The 16878-nt window shown below is 35.8% G+C and overlaps 1 protein-coding gene across 1 annotated transcript; it reads right to left on the bottom strand.

The window, feature by feature from the left end:
• Nucleotides 1–1579: 1579 nt before the first annotated feature.
• LOC120075153 (probable glucuronosyltransferase Os04g0398600) lies at nucleotides 1580–4691 on the bottom strand. Its single transcript, XM_039028334.1, has 8 exons — nucleotides 4206–4691; nucleotides 3427–3573; nucleotides 3221–3285; nucleotides 2980–3049; nucleotides 2559–2777; nucleotides 2325–2468; nucleotides 2111–2246; nucleotides 1580–2011 (listed from the first exon to the last, which is right to left on the bottom strand). Exons 1-8 carry the CDS (start codon nucleotides 4569–4571, stop codon nucleotides 1782–1784), a joined length of 1377 nt encoding a protein of 458 aa, XP_038884262.1. The 5' UTR covers nucleotides 4572–4691; the 3' UTR covers nucleotides 1580–1781.
• Nucleotides 4692–16878: the final 12187 nt, after the last annotated feature.

Genomic DNA, 16878 nt, shown 5'->3' with positions numbered 1-16878 from the left:
AATGTTTGGATCAATGTGTCATTTCCAAAGATCAGTATTTGACTGGGGTTGCTACAGAATTGAGCTATATTTTATAGCTTATTTGCTTTGCTTTTCTAGTGTGTCCATGAATGCCACTTTTAAGTTTACCCCATCTTTCTATGTTCAAACAGGATTTTGTGTCCACACCAAATGAGTCTATTTCAAAACCTCTACTAGGTAGGCATTCAAATACTTTCTCATCTATCCTGTTGATGTAATGTTGGAGACAAAGACTTGTAATAGCAACAACACTTATCTAGAGTATTTGAGACGTTGAGTTGAGTTCTGAAGTCTAAAGTTAATATGTTAAAGTTAGGAAATGTGTTTGGAGTGTAGAGTTGTAAATATGGAGTTTTTAATAATGGTGCAAAAGATAGGGATTAAGTTCAAGAATAATATAATTTTTTTAAGTGATGACAAAAATAGTGTACATAGGAAAGAAATTATAAAATTAAGGTGGAAGAGAAAAGTATTGACAAAAATAGGGTAGCAAAATCGTGTACCTGGTAAATTAAAATTTGTTTCATCCAACGAATTTGTTAATGTAATATTATATTCAAGTTCTCACTTAAAAAGAAAAAAAAAAACACAACTTCATGTTAATTGTAGCATTTTATTTTTTTAAGAGGATTTGCTTTCAAAATCCATAAATATTAAAACCAACTCTATTTTTGTCCATACTTTCCAACCAACTATATTTTTGTCAATAAATATTAAAATAACATTATTTTTTAAAAAATTCATAAAATTAAATTCGAGTCAAATGTAATGTTTGTTTTTAATTCATAATTCATGAACTTTCTTTAAAATAATGCATTAGTAGATATTGTAAAAAAAATATATATCATAAATAGATTTTAAATGTAATTGGTATATATAATTCATTGGTGATACAATATGGAAATCAATATTTTTAAATTCTAAACAAAAAAATTCTTAATCTTTAATGGTCAAACATTTTGTTTAAAAAAAAGGTCAAATATTAATGTCCTTGGACCCGTCCACAATGCCTTAATTTAGCCTTAAATCGTGGACCATCATGTAGTAAATCATGGACCTCGTGATACTGAGTCGGCACTCGTGGACCCCGTCCACGATTTTACAACCCTATTTTTGTCAGTACTTTCAAACCAACTTTATTTTTATCAATAAATATAAAATAACATTATTTTTTTAAAAAAAAATTCAAAAGATAGAGAATGGAATATGGAGTTTCTCAATAAATATATAAACTTCAATAGTGAGTTATTTAACACCAACTTAAGAAATCGATAGACTAAGCACCCTTTTATCTTCAATAAGTACTCAAAACATGAGAAGACAAGGAAGAGTCCAAGTCACTCTCTGATTTTTTATTTTTGATTTTTGATTTACAACCTAACATGTTTCACTTCTTACATATGCATTTATGAATTTGTAATGCTATTATTCATGTGAATATAACAATTCAGTGAAGAAGACACAAATTATCATCTCAAGAGTTGACTCTGCTGTTGTTGTACTCAAAAAAGATAATTCCTACGTTATTTCTAATTACCATTAGAAAGATGAGATTCGAATTGAACTAGCATATGTTTGTTTATAAAAATTATATATAAAATTACATTAACTATTCATCCTTAATGTAAGCCTTTCTCTGAACGTTATTGAACATCACTTTATAATTCTAAAATATGGAATACAAACTTTCAGACTAGTAATGGGCGAAAAGAACAAAGGCAGGCAAAATGGATGCCATATAGTGTTATGTATATGTTATGTCAAGGCAAGGGCATTGGGGGCTTCCACTTGGAGAATTCCACCAGTTGTCTATTTACAAAAGATCCATTGTGCAACCAAAATGTTTCAGTTGACTGGTGAAACTGCCTAACTTTCCTCTGAAGTTCCCATAGAATTCCTTGCATCGTAGAGCACGGTTCTGAATCTGAGGAATAAACCCATAGGCACCTAACTCGTCTACCTCGTGCTATCATCTCGTCTATGGCCTTATCTGCAAGGGAAAACAGAGAGAGCAGAGGTTTGAGGCCTTAGGCATAAGTTTTAAGACAATATCATGTGGAACAAGATGTAATAGGGTAAGTGAATTAACCTGGAATTGACTCGAGGTACTCCAACAGTTGAGGGCCTATTTCACTGGATGGCCATTTTATTGAGATCTGGGAGTAATCAATTACATTCTGGAAAGGCAATTCAACCTGATCCGAAAGTATAACTGGTACACACTCCTGTAAAGACACAGCATGATATTATCCTGATTACTAATTCCTCTTGCCAGCTTAATGTGTGTGTAGAGAGAGACATACCACAAAAAATGACTCGTAAAAACGAAGTGTCCAAGATGACTCTCCACGAGGAGCAAGACAGAACTTGGCGTTGCGTAGGTGCTCAAAATACTCCAACTTTCCCAATTTGTCAGGACCACTGAACTTCAAAACTGGAGATTCCAACTGTTTGAGATATCATATCCATTTCTTATATATATTAGTTTTCATATCCCCATATTTGTGAGGCTTCATTCAGAGAATGAGACAAGGTACCTTTTCAGGAAATTGTTTTGCAAGTTCTATCAACTTTAGACGACCAGCTTTTCCTTGATCGCGCCCTAAATAGTTTGCCAAGTACTTCCTTTTAGACAAAGGCAAAGGCTGGACTATTTTAGCTCCATGTGAAGTCATCCCATCATCAACATTGCCAGGAATGATGATATCTTTCCATGTATTGAAAGCACTAAAGTCTTTCTTATCTGTCCGATCCCCCTATACTAACGCAGGAAAAGTATTGTTTTCATTATTTTTTTAAAAAAAATTTAAAAGAAAAGTCAAGAAAGTAGAAGTCAATATGAGGCTTAACTACCATCCAACCAGAACAAACTAGAGTGTTGACATTGTTAGAAAAATAGCGCATCGGATAAAAAATCAGTATCTGAAGCACAATGATGTTCTATGAAACTCTTTATACCTCAGGAGTAAGAATTATGGAACGGTTTATGTAAGTCGCCCAAGATTTAAATAAGTGAGCTCCTGCACCACTGCAATGGGGTAGCAAGAGTGTAAGTAATGAAAGTTGGAAGGGATACTTCTGAAATTTACACCAAAAAATATGTTCCAATCATTACTAAAAGTATGCTATTCTTGCTCAATGTGAAATTTGAACAAACCATCAAAACTGAACAGAAACTACTAACACAGAAACCTTATACCTTGGGAAAACAAATATGTGGTCACGACCCCCTGAGATTCTGAAATACGGCATTTGACCTAAAACCTAATGGTTGGGCAAAATTAGCTCAATATGCAATATGATTAGCCTTTCCTATACCCATAACTACAGGAAACATTGCTAAGATAATGTAACTGTTTCAGCCTATACTTTGCAATATCAAGCAAAAATAAGAGGGGACTGCACCTGTATATATGCTTCGTTAATCTCCTTGTCATTGAGACCACCTAGCATCCTAACGCATTTAACATAAGCTGGCACAAAGAAAAAATCTGCCTCTTCTTTCTTTCTAGTCCGAAATCTCGACTGTAGAAGCAATCTGTGAATTTTCACCTGCAACCAACCAAGCATCATGCGATGACTGTCAATGAGAGGTCTATAGAAGATTTTGGTATTGAACGAAAATTATTTAATAAGAGGTAACGGTGACTAGGTGGCCTTCCTAACAAGTCAGATGCCTCACAGAAAATCCAGACTGCAAATTAAAAGAAGGGAAAAAATTGTAGAAGCCCCAAGAGGAACCTCAAAGACAATCAATCTAAATTCCAAATCTCAATGACTTGTCTCATTCTATCACAAAAATCTTCCGGTTCCTCCTTTTCCATAGTTTACACGGTAAACAGGACGGCATTGGACCAGAAAAACTTAAGAACATTTCAATAACTCTAAATGTTTAAGTTAATATGTGGAATTAAAAGTTTCTACAAAGTTCATGGTAGATTATGCAATCTGTGCCCATTGAGAACATCGAAATCATAAACAGAGAACTTCCACAAGTAATAGGCAGCGCTCAAGCTTCCGCTCGGTTCAGAAGCAGGTAAAATAACATCGAATTCAAGCCTATACGCATTTATAGAATGAACATGGTCGAGATTGCAGCCGCTAAACGATAAATAATCTCAACAGAGGGAGAACAAAACAATTTCAGAAATGGAAACTGTATAAGTCGAGAATAATAAGAATACCTGAGTCCCCCATTGGCCTTTCAAACAAGCAGCAGCCGTGATCTTCCCGTCCCTCCCATACATCAAAGCTTTGAGCCCCTGAATTTCGCTCTCGTCGTAGACATAAATCTTGAGAGAGAGATGGGAACCGTACCCTCTGTCTGGCCACGATAAGGATCCATCGTCGTTTGATTGGAGGGCATAGTGGGATTGACGGAATCCATTGAACGCGTTGTCGGCGGCGGGAGCGAGCAATCGATCGATTGCACGGGTAAGGAAGAAGGTGGTGCAAACTAGAAGCAACGCCCCGATCTGATGCGACCTAGTGCATATTGGAGGATTATGGTGAGTTCCGAATTGTCTCCCTTTGTTGTTCACGCTTCCCATTCTTCGTCTTCCTCACTCTCACAGTCGCTCTCCTCTAATGGACGACCGAAGTTCAGAAATTTTGAAGGGTTTTCTTTTGGAAAATTTGTAGAGATGACCAATATTTGGACCCAAAATGCTAAATGACATTTTTTTTAAATCTTGTCAAATAGGAAGTGTCCTCACGTTATTGATCTCGCTTTCGCTCTTACTCTTGTTCTACCTTTGATCGGTCTGATGTGATTGCTTATTTGACAATTTTCCCGAAATCATCTATATGAAGTCTCAAGTCAATAATTCCCTAAACATATAGCAATAATTTCGTTAAACTCTTAATTTCATTTCATTGGTGATTTACTTTCTTCAACAGGATTCTTTTCAACGGTATTTTGTTGAACATAGTTTTATTGAACAAGGTTTCCAAGATGGAGTTTTTTTTATAATGGAATGGTTTTTTCCAGAACGGGGTTTCATTGTCTAGATATTTGTTGGAATTGTGTTATTTCTCAAAAAGGTACGAAAAGAGCATTATGGAAGGGAAATTGTATATTGGGAGAGTGAAAGCAAGAGCAAAGGTAGAGATTGAGAGAGTGGGAGCATGAGAGCGAGAGATCATTACCAAGGGTTTAGGGTTTTGAGATTGAGTTCGAACACGAGATCGAGAGTGAGTGAGAACATGACATCGAGAGCAAGAGAGCGAGAATGAGAGAAAAATTGAAATTATGTATTCGACTGATATTCACTTGCTTGTACAACTTAATGACAAACGTTCTCTTGCTTTGTAGGATGAATAGTGTCTACTCATTCAATATGGAGGTGATTGGGATGAGAACCAAAGTTTGTATATTGAAGGCAAGCTAACAGAAATCATTGTGCCTATTACATTGAAATATGAATAACTTAAATCTCACATTTACAGGGTTATAAATATTAGTTCTTTAGATTTTGATGTTATAATGAGAGTTAAATATAAGCTTGATTTTGAACCCCCTCTACAGTATATACGAAACGATGGTCATGTTCGCTTCCTTCTTTTCTAGGTAGATCTTTGTAAAGTTCAACTATTTGTAACCTAAAATAAAATATTGACGAAAATGTGAATACAAGGTTTGGCAATGTGAATTATGATGATAAGGAAGTAGACAGACAATACGAGGAATTATATGTGTTTAAGTGAGAAGAGGGTGATATTTCATTGTCTATATAAACCCTAGAACTTGAGTTCCTAAACATCTTTAATTTGAAGCTAAATTTGATACTTGTATGCTCTAAGATAATTAATGAATTTAACATATGTTGTGTAGGCATAAAGTTGAGTAAAGGGAGGTAACGAAAGAAGGAATTTTCTAAGTATTAAGCTTGAAAGAATTAAGTGAAACCATGTGTAGGATGCTTGCAGAGGTTAAGTGTTTCAAACACTAAGTGAATTTTTAAAAGTGGACAAGAAGCGAAGACTAGGGGTGAAGCCTTGGTGGGAATAGATGAGTGAATGAAGAATGGAGGAAAAGTAAGGTCTAAGTATGGAGACTATTCGTTGGCCATGGGAACTTGCATTGAAAGTAAGTATGCCTAGGAGGTTTAGCGAGTAAGCCATGGGAGGCTTGGTATGTGGGCAGGAAGATGAAGTATGATGTGATGAAAGGAAATGAAGCACGAGGCGATGAGGTATGGTTAATCTTGGGCGGTGAGAAAGGTTATATAGCTAAGGGAGGTATTTAAGTGAAGGTCATTTCCTTTATGCTTTAATTGTGAGAGTATTAGAAGAATAATTTCTTAATTATAATTATTGGGCTAAATCGCATAATTTAAGACTTAAGACAAGTGTTAGTGGCATGAGCTGTCAAATTATGATGCAAGGAAGACATGCAAAGGAAAGTATAAATACGAGTTAATAAGAGGAAATCGGTTTGCCCATTTTACTTGGGCAAAAGAAGAGATTTTGCAATCAAATTAAAGCTTGATCAATGAAGGAGATCTAGGGCTGCCATGGAGAAATTCAGCCAGAAAGATGCTGAAAATTGAAGAAATCTAGAGGTTGGTCTGAATTTTGAGCAAAGCCAAGCAATCTGTGAAGCTTGGTGAAATTCGAGCTATTTTGGAGGAATTGGAAGCTCAAAATTGGATATAAGTAAGTTTAAAAGTTATTAAAAAGGTTTATGGAAAGAAAATTCAAATTAGATTGATTGAAATTAGTGTTTTGAGTACTGAAAGTAAGGTCTGGAATTTTGGTGTTTGAAGGTGAAGCTGCTAGCTAGAGGTTGAAGAAGACAGACGAGGTGTTGGTCTATTAATGGGGTGCATCCCGTGCACTAGACACGCACAACACACTTATTGTGGGTCAGTAATGCCCAACCAAGTGAAAGTAGTAGCGCTCAACATATAGGCATGCATCGCCCAGCGTCTACCTACAACATCCGACGTTTAACACCCAGTCATTCACCCGCTCGACGCCTATCGCATGCAACGCCCAACGTATAAGTAAGCAATGTTAGGCTTGCCACATCATCCATGCGCCCAGTCTAACATTCGCTCGGCGTATAGCAGTGGCCACTATGTTCAAGTCCCGGAATCAGCCCTTAAGGGAGCAATCTCTCTACTTATCCCTGCTTTGGGAAAGAAGTGAATTCCATCTTGTGGATTGAGTTCTCAGCTCCTAGATTAGACAAGTCCACAAAAAGGTATGCATGTTGAGTTGGCAATCTGGCCACTCTCACTCGTACTAATCAAAGGACCGCCCTCAAAGGCAGGAGTTCCTAAAACACTCAGGATTGAGATCGTATCACCTATGGTTGTTTAGGTGAGATGCAAGTCTCTAGTATCAACGATAAGTCTTTCCTATTCGACGTTTCTCGCAATTGTCAGCTCCGACGCTTTGGTTATATACAGAGTTTAATCATCTCGTGGTCCAGGTCTTATACAAACTCTTTGTATAAGACACCATCGCTCGCACATCTCCACATGAATGGTTAGGATCTACTATCTGTAGTAGTTTACAACACTTGCAAATCTTTACAAAGCGGATCGTATCCATAGTGTCACTACCTTAATCCTTATACTACATACTTATTTAGGTTATCACTTATGGCATGATCCACTTGTATATCACATATACATGCTTAAGTTCACATAAGATAACCAAGGAGCTTTGTTTATTGGATATGAGTAAATACCAGAATTAAATAACAATTATTTTATTCATTTAATAATGTGTATCTTTATAAAACAACGAGACTCCAAGAGAATTAAGAAACCAATCCCAACAATCTCCCACTTGTCCTAATGACTCAAGAGACTAATGTACAATACAATATAAAAATGTACAATATATAATAAACTAAGGCATACCCCAGTATCATCTCCCATTTCCCCTAGACATGATGTCGCATGTCCCACAGACCCAGACTCTCCTAGTGACCCTCGAACACTTTAGCCATGAGGGCCTGTGTAAAGAGATCAACAACGTTATGCTCCGATGTGATCTTTGGGACTATCACATCACCGCGATGCACAATCTCCCCGATAAGGTGATATTTTCGTTCGATGTGCTTACCCCGACGATGACTCCTAAGTTCCTTCGAATTTTTCACAACCCCATTGTTATCACAATAAAGAGTGATAGGCAAATCCATATTTGGAACAACTTCCAAATCTGAAAGGAACTTCCTCAACCAAACAGCCTCTTTAGTTGCTTTACAAGCCGCTACGTATTCGGCTTCCATAGTGGAGTCCACGATGCATCCTTACTTGATGCTTCGCCAGACTATAGCCCCTCCAAAGTAAACATTAGCCCCAATGTCGATTTGCGAGAATCTCTATCGGTTTAAAAGTCAGAATCTGTGTAACATGTAAGGATTAGATCCTTATCTCCATATACAAGCATGTAGTCCCTCGTTCTCTGAAGATACTTAAGGATCGTCTTGACCGCCATCTAGTGATCAAATCCTGGATTGGACTGATACCGACTGACAATCCCTACTGTATAGCAAATGTTGGGTCTGATACATAACATTGCATATATCAAGCTTCCTACAGTAGAAGCATAAGGAATTCGTCTCATCTTCTTAACCTCTTGAAGTGTCTTAGGACATTGATCCTTAGACAAAATGATTCTATGTCTGAAGGGTAACAAACCCCTCTTGGAATCCTGTATCCTATACCTTATCAACATCAATGTACGATGCCTGAGACAGGGCTAACCATTTGTTCTTGCGATCCTGAATAATCTGGATCCCTAGAACATATTGTGCCTCACCCAAATCTTTCATTTGGAACTGGGCAGCTAGCTAATTCTTAATGTCAGTCAGATACCCTACATCATTCCCAATTAGTAGGATATCATCCACATACAATACCAGGAAAGCTACTGAGCTATTGATGATTTTTTTGTAAACACAAGACTCATCAACATTCTGATCAAAGCCAAATGACTTGACAGCAGTGTCAAATCTGATGTTCTAAGATCTAGATGCTTGTTTCAGCTCATAAATGGACCTATTAAGCTTGCAAACTCTTTGCTCTTGATCTGGAACTATGAACCCCTCTGGTTGAGTTATATAGATGGTCTTCTCAAGATTACCATTAAGAAAGATAGTCTTGACGTCCATTTGCCATATTTCATAATCATAAAATGTGGCTATGGACAGGAGAATCCTGATAGACTTTAGCATGATAACAGGTGAGAAAGTTTCCTCATAGTCAACTCCCTCGATCTAGGTATAACCCTTTGCCACGAGTCTAGCCTTAAAGCTTTGCACCTTTCCATCTACACCTCTCTTTCGCTTATAGATCCACTTAACCCAATAGGTCTTACCCCATCAGGTAGATCAACAAGCTCCCAGATGTTATTGAAGTACATAAACTCCATTTCCTGGTTCATGGCTTTAACCCATTCATCTTTGTCAACATCTTTCATTGCTTTCTTAAAAGACAACGGATCCTCGATCCCATCATTCGTAATGATGTTTTGGGCTTCAGTAAGACCCATGTAGCGATCCGATGGATTCATAACCCTCTCACTATGTCAAGGCAGTCTCAACTCCTGAGCTAGTTGACTAGACGTTCCGACCTCAACAACTCTTGTTGATCTATCGGCCTGTTCAACAACACTTATTGAACCCTCAACAATCTCAGTCTCATTTGAGATCTCACATAAAACAAGCTTACTCCGTGGCTTATGATCCCTCATATGATATTCTTCTAAAAAGATAGCATTTGTAGAGATAAACACTTTGTTTTCACTCGAATAATAGAAGTATCCACCTCTCGTTTCCTTGGGGTGCTAACGATGTCGAGTTGAGTAAGACACCACCAAGAAGGTTATCTTGGTATTCTCGGTGTGAGAATCCAAAGGGTGGACTCTTTTTGGATTTGGTATGAGGCAGACGAGGAGGAATGAAAATCGTGTACACGATTAGGCAAGTGGGAGAAGACAGAAACCTATCACATAGGTCGATGCCCAATCGTTTAGTTAAAGCTAAGCGATCGTTTAGCTCATCGTTTAGCTCAGTGTCTAACGCCTACAAAACACTACACGTCAAGCTGTCGCTTAGTAAATCAGTATTTAGTTGACAAGCTTCGTGAGTTTCTTTTTGCGAGAGAGAAAACTCAAAAACAATTTTTCAACCTTTTGTAAAATCTTTCTAAAATTAGGAAAACAATTTTTCTTTTATCTCACGGTTACCATGAACTACCAATAACCTCCCACTCAACTCGTTATTAGAGAAAAAGATTTAATTATCCAATAATTAATATTATTATAAATATAAATGATAATCAACTTATCATATTATATTTATAACCTATAGTTTTAATATTTCATCTCATGAAACATATAAACCATAGTTCTTTTTCTATTCCATGGTACTTAATGTAAATCTCATTTACATCAATCCTTCACTAGATGTATCTCATACATCATACCGATTATATCATATATAATCAAAATACCTCTTGTCATTTTGAACATTTCAAATCAACACCAAGAACTAATCCTCAACTGAATCCATTGAACTACCAAGGGGACCTTATGGACTTATAGCTCGAAACTCCAACAGTACGTGAATAACTGACTAAACTCTTTAGTCACGGGATCCACCATCCGTTAACTGCCAGGCACTCCACTAAAGACCGATAGCTGAACTCTCCTTACCACAGATATATTATGTGTCCATCTTAACCAATCAGCAGTGCGACAACCCTTCATAGATCGCTCGTAAGTATAGCTCGGCCAATGACTGTTATGCCCCTATAGTTACATCTAACTCCTTAAATACAACCGATCCCTCTAATGAACATAAGTCATAGTCCTACTATGACTGAGTCCTCTCTTCCAAAGAAAAGTTGTAGCCACTATCTTTAAGCCCCGAATCAGCTCTTAAGGGAGTAATCTCTCTACTTATTCTGCTTTGGGAAATGAGTGAATTCCATATCGTGGATTGAGTTCCTAGCTCCTAGATCAGACAAGTCCCCAAAAAGGTAGGCATGTTGAGTTGGCAATCTGGCCACTCTTACCCATACTAATCAAAGGACCGCCCTCAAAGGCAGAAGTTTCCAAAACACTCAGGATTGAGGTCGTGTCACCTATGGTCGTTTATGTGAGATGCAAGTCTCTAGTATCAACGGCGTTATATACAGAGTCTAATCATCTCGTGGTCCATGTCTTATACAAACTCTTTGTATTAGGATCTACAATCTGTAGTAGTTTATAACACTTGCAAACCTCTACAAAGCGGGTCGTATCCGTAGTGTTACCAGGATCAAGTATCCCACCTTAATCCTTATACTACAGACCTATTTAGGTTATCACTTAAGGCATGATCCACTTGTATATCACATATACATGCTTAAGTTCACATAAGATAACTAAGGAGCTTTGTTTATTGAATATGAGTAAATGCTAGAATTAAATAACAATTATTTTATTCATCAAACAATGTGTATCTTTACAAAACAACGAGACTCCGGGAGAATTAGGACGCCAATCCCAACAGAGCTAACTAAGTATCTATAAGCGACAAATGGTTTCCTTGATTGCTTTCAAGGCATGATTTTATTTAAATGAACTACTTTTCTGATAAATGTGAAGTATGAGTTATATGTTTCAATGTCCCTAAAGTTATGTTTAAGCATGAATTTCTCTTAAATGAACTTTATATGCTACCCTTTTCAATGATATGTCTTAAGCAAGGTTTTAGCAATGATAAGTGTTCCTAGCATGATTCTTAAGCATGATGTTTATTTTGAAGAATACTTTTTCCTCATCCTTTGTATTTATGGAATAGAAGTGAACATGTATTAAATAAGGGCTTTACAAGATAATGTTTTATGTACCCTAGTTTCACAACTCCCGATACTCAAGGAGATGAAGGTATCCGGGGAATTTCAGGAAATATCTGTTATACAAGTCTTTGGGACCCACCTTGGCACATATAAAGGCTTTGGGCCATGTGCAAGAGTCCTTAGCCTTTTGAAGTAATTTCTACGTACATGTATAAGAGTTATTGACGTTGAGTGTATTGAGCTTGCTCTACTTCAACCAAGGTTCAAGGGTACTAGTCATGAAACTATGTATGATGAGATTTATGTAAACTATATCATGTTTTCGATGTTTTCAAATGCTTTTATGAGACGAATTGATATTGCCAAGTTAATGATTTCTATGAATGTTTTATAAACCTAGAAGTTTGAAAAGCCTGTTGATTTACAGTAGCTTGTATTAATGTAAAGTATATTTATTTATTTAAATAGTCATTCACTAGGCTTCCCAGCTCACGATTTTAAAATATTTTACTTCCTATGTAGTGGTTGAGTTCTCGGTGCCTATATTACAGCTACCAATCTGGCACACATCTCCAAAACACAAGTCATCTCAGAAATTCTTTAAGTTTATATTATCTCTTTTGTTGTCTAATAGTCATGTACATACTAGATGGGAATTGGAAAGAACCCAAGTTTGTAATTATGATCTAGATCTTATGGTATGAACTGTGGTATGTGCATATGTATGTATTGCTTGTGATATGATAGATCTAATTACGCAACTATTTGAGTTTTGATTGCTTCAGAGGCTTGAATTAGAGATGCCTATATATATATATATATATATACATACTACTTGTTTATTAAGTTATATAGAGGTGAAGAAACAGGTTGTAAGTATTAGATAGGCAGTGGGTATCATAAGAGGGTTGGCATCTGCTGTCTTCACATCTCTTTCCAATTTATGAGGGTAGCCTAGGAGGGGGTGTGATAGTCTACAACCTTTTCTACTAGGGGTGGACAGCAAAACCGCTTAAACCGAACCAATTTGCAAAACAAAACTGAACCAATTTATAAGCAAAACCAAAAAAATCGGTTCAATGCAGTTCGTTGGACTATTAAAACCGAACCAAACCATTTAAATATATATATATACACAATATTAATAAAAAGTTAAAATATCCCTTCGGCTTCCCACGTGCTCGTTCACCTTTGCCCGTGAGTCTGTGACCACGTTCTTTTCTTCGCTTTTGTTTCTTTCTTTCTTCTTTAGGGTTTGTGGCCGCCGCAACCGCCACCCACAGCTGTTCTTCGTCAGCCAGCATTTCAGGCAACTTTCCAGTTTAGTTCGTCTTCGACTCGTCACTCTTCATTTCAGCTTCAGTTTGAGTTCGAGTCCGAGTCTTCTTCTTCGAATTCCAAATCATTTATAGTCTTCGTCTTTGAGTTCGAGTCCCAGTCTTTGGCTTCGTCTTCGAGTTCGAAATTGAGGTTTCGTCTTCCCTCAGTCCTCATTCGATTCAGATTTCAGGTAAATAAAAAAAAAATTGTTAAGTAACTACTAAAATTGTGTAAACAAATCTTTACCTGTTGAGTGTATCAAAAAAAGAAGACGTTAGATCGGGCATTCAGGCCTACTGAACATAGGGCACGCCTATTGAAATTATGTAAATCTTTATCTTAGATTAGGGATTTGATAGGTTTTAAGAAAAAAAGACATAAGCTTTAATAGCTAATTAAAAATCAACAATTATAATATGACATAAAAGGAAGAAACTTGAAGAAAAGAAAAAAAAAAAAAAAAACAAAACTTGAGAGAAGAACCTAATTAGAAAGAGGAGAGATTTGATGTTGTTGATGTTGTTGTTGTTGGTTATTGTTGTTATGTTTGAACTTTGATCTATCAAATGAATGAAGGATCAACAATTCATAAATTCAATAAAATATTTTAATTTTTAGTTTAAGTAAATGATTTTCTTTGATGGTAATAAGTTTTCTCTCTTTTTTCCCCTTTATACCATCACAATGAGCTTGAGCTTGAGCAAGAGCAACGATTCCAATGATGATGTTGTTGTGATGACATCACTACCACCACCATGAAAAGACGAAAGTGAGGAGACGGTTTCAAAGCATGCAAATGGAAGAATGAGGAAAAATTCATCTATGATATGGGATCACTTTACTAAATGTTCTAAATATAGTGATGATGACCCACATGCTAAATGTAACTATTGTGGTATGGTGTATGCATGTCATCCTAGAAGGAATGGAAATTTGACTATGAGAATGCATATTGAACAATACTGTAAAAAAAATCCTTATCAGATTAAGAAGTCTAAGTTAGATGTAACACAAAGTAAGTTGGTTTTTAAGAAGAATAAGGGTATTAGAGATAATTCACAATCGCTTTCATCCCTTAGTTATAAGATGTTTACTATCGAGACTGCTCGGAGACTACTTGCTGAGATGATTATTATAGATGAGTTGTCATTTAAATTCGTGGAGAACCAAGGGTTTAAGAGGTTTGTGAATGAGACTTTGACGTTAGTAGAACCTAATTTTGTTCTTCCTTCTCGAAAAAACAATTGCTAAAGATATTTTGAGAATTTATGATAGCACGAAAGAGATGTTGAAAGACATTTTTGTGAAAGAAGGATATAGAGTGTCACTCACAACCGATACGTGGTCATTAATCCAAAATATGAACTATTTGGTTTTGACTGCACACTTTATTGATAAAGATTGAAAATTACATAAGAGAATTCTTAATTTCACCCAAATTGAGAATCATAGAGGGGAGACTAGGAAAAGAGGTTGAGAAATGTCTAAAAAAATGGGGTATTGAAAGGGTTATGACATTGACATTTGATAATGATTCGTCAAACGATACTGCCATTGCTTATTTGAAGAAGCGTTTTAAGCATGGGTGGTGTTAGATGGTGAGTTCTTGCATGTTCAATGTTGTGCACATATATTGAACTTAATTATATGCGATGGCCTAAAAGATATTAATGATTCATTGGTTCGAATTCGAGATGTTGTGAAGTTTGTTAAATCTTCTCCTGCTAGACTTGCCATATTTAAGAAGTGTATCAAAGAGGAGAACATAAATAGTAAAAGTATATTGTGTCTTAATATTCCAACTAGATGGAACTCTACTTATTTGATGCTTGAGGCCGCTGTAAAATTTGAAAAGGCATTTGAGAGGTTAGAAGACTACGACACAGTCTACATGAATGAGGAGGAAAAACCAACCACCAGGGATTGGAAAATTGCAAGAATATTTACCAAATTCTTGTCAGTGTTCTATGAAGTAACCGTTAGGCTTTCAGGGTCTTTGTATGTTACTTCCAATATAGTCTTCCATGAGATTAGTATTGTTCAGAATTGCATAAAGAAAATATTCAAATGTAACTGGTCCTAATGATGTGCTTTTGCAAGAAATGGCAACGAAAATGTAAGAAAAGTTTGATAAGTAGTGGGGAAAAAAAGATAGAACAAAATTATTCTTGTATGTTGCCTTCGTTTTGGACCCTTTTTATAAGATGAAATTTCTTTTACATTGCCTAAATCAATTATTTGATGTTGATGTGGCAAAAGCCGTAGGAAGTAAGGTAGATGGTGTTTTGAGAGCATTATTCAATGAATACATTTTGTCACTATCAGTTGTTAATAAGGGTCAATCTTCATGTACCATTAAAAGTTCTCCATTTAGAACTACAAGTGCAAGTACTTCAGAGATTTTTCGTTTTGATTTTGTGATTTAGATGAAGATGATTCGCAACATCTGGATTCAAAAGTTGATATTTACTTACTGGAGTGTCGTGTTAAACGTGAGGATAACTTTGATATCTTAGATTGGTGGAAGGGGAATTCTTCTAGATATAAGATTCTTATCAAAATTGCACGAGTTTTTTTAGCAATTCCGGTATCCACAGTTGCTTCTAAATCCGCATTCAGCACTAGTGGGAGAGTAATTGATCCTTTTCGTACCTCATTATCTCCAACCACTGTTGAGGCACTTGTATGTGCACAAAACTGGTTACATTCTGAACAAATTAGCATTGGTTTATAACAATACGTGGAGGAAATTGAAGATGAAGAGGAAGGTTCGTATATTCTAAACATATTTATATATTTTTTCAACATATTTATTCATATATTTATTATAGTAACTACTAATAAGTTTATAATTTGTTTCTTAGTCTTCATAACGGGATTGAACAGAGTGGCAAATGCAGAAAACAAGGAGAAAGAGAATAATGATTGACAAGCGAAACAAATTTGTTTGTATTGAGTGGACTTTTGGCGTTTAGCTTGTTATTTGCTTTTATGTGACTTAAAATTTGAAGGTAGTTGTTTGAAATTTGTGAATTGTGTATTTTGGAGAATTTTTTAGTTTTTAACTTTTTATTGTAGTCATTTGGATTGATATGTTTTTATGAGTTATTGTGGATTGATATTTAAGAAATTTCTGTATTGTGTACTTTGGACATGTTCTTATTGTGGATTGATATCTAAATTATGTTTAGAGTATAAAAAAAGAGAATATACAAATTTCAAAAAAAGGAACAAGAAAAATAAAATGCAATTTAAATTATGATATTTAAATTATTTGAAAAATTTGTAAAATAAAAAAAGAGAATATACAAATTTCAAAAAAAGAAAGAAGGAAAATAAAAGGCAAGAGAGAGTGGAAGGAAGAAGGAAAATAAAAGGCAGAAGAAACAAAAAAAAAGTTAGAAATAGGCCAAAAAAATGAAACCGATTCATGAAATCAAACCAAACCGAATGAAACAGGTTCGGTTTGGTTCCACTTATAAATAATATCAGCTCGGTTCGGTTTGACCTCCAAACTGAACCGATTCCACCCCTACTTTCTACCATCAACATTATTAATAGAGAATGATCGTATTAATCTATGGGACCTGGAAAGAGAAACTCAATGTAATTGACCAATGCTTATAATAGGAGATCACTAGGATTGAATTCAATGGATTGTGGTCCTCTAGAAGATTGTGGTCTTCAAGATTGAAGGAACCGGTGAAGGTTCATTGTGGAAGCGGAGATC

Source organism: Benincasa hispida, chromosome 4 (genome assembly GCF_009727055.1).
Source record: "Benincasa hispida cultivar B227 chromosome 4, ASM972705v1, whole genome shotgun sequence".
In the NCBI taxonomy this organism is placed as follows: domain Eukaryota; kingdom Viridiplantae; phylum Streptophyta; class Magnoliopsida; order Cucurbitales; family Cucurbitaceae; genus Benincasa; species Benincasa hispida.
This window is presented reverse-complemented; position numbering and strand designations above follow the sequence as displayed.

Bases quoted from the DNA above. Each gene is read 5' to 3' on its own strand.
- LOC120075153 (XM_039028334.1), bottom strand. From the start codon at position 4,571: ATGGGAAGCGTGAACAACAAAGGGAGACAATTCGGAACTCACCATAAT. The intron at 3,574-4,205 runs GTATTCTTATTA...GGTTGGTTGCAG, and splicing joins AAGGCCAATGGGGGACTCAG to GTGAAAATTCACAGATTGCT. The intron at 2,778-2,979 runs GTATAAAGAGTT...GCGTTAGTATAG, and splicing joins CCATAATTCTTACTCCTGAG to GGGGATCGGACAGATAAGAA.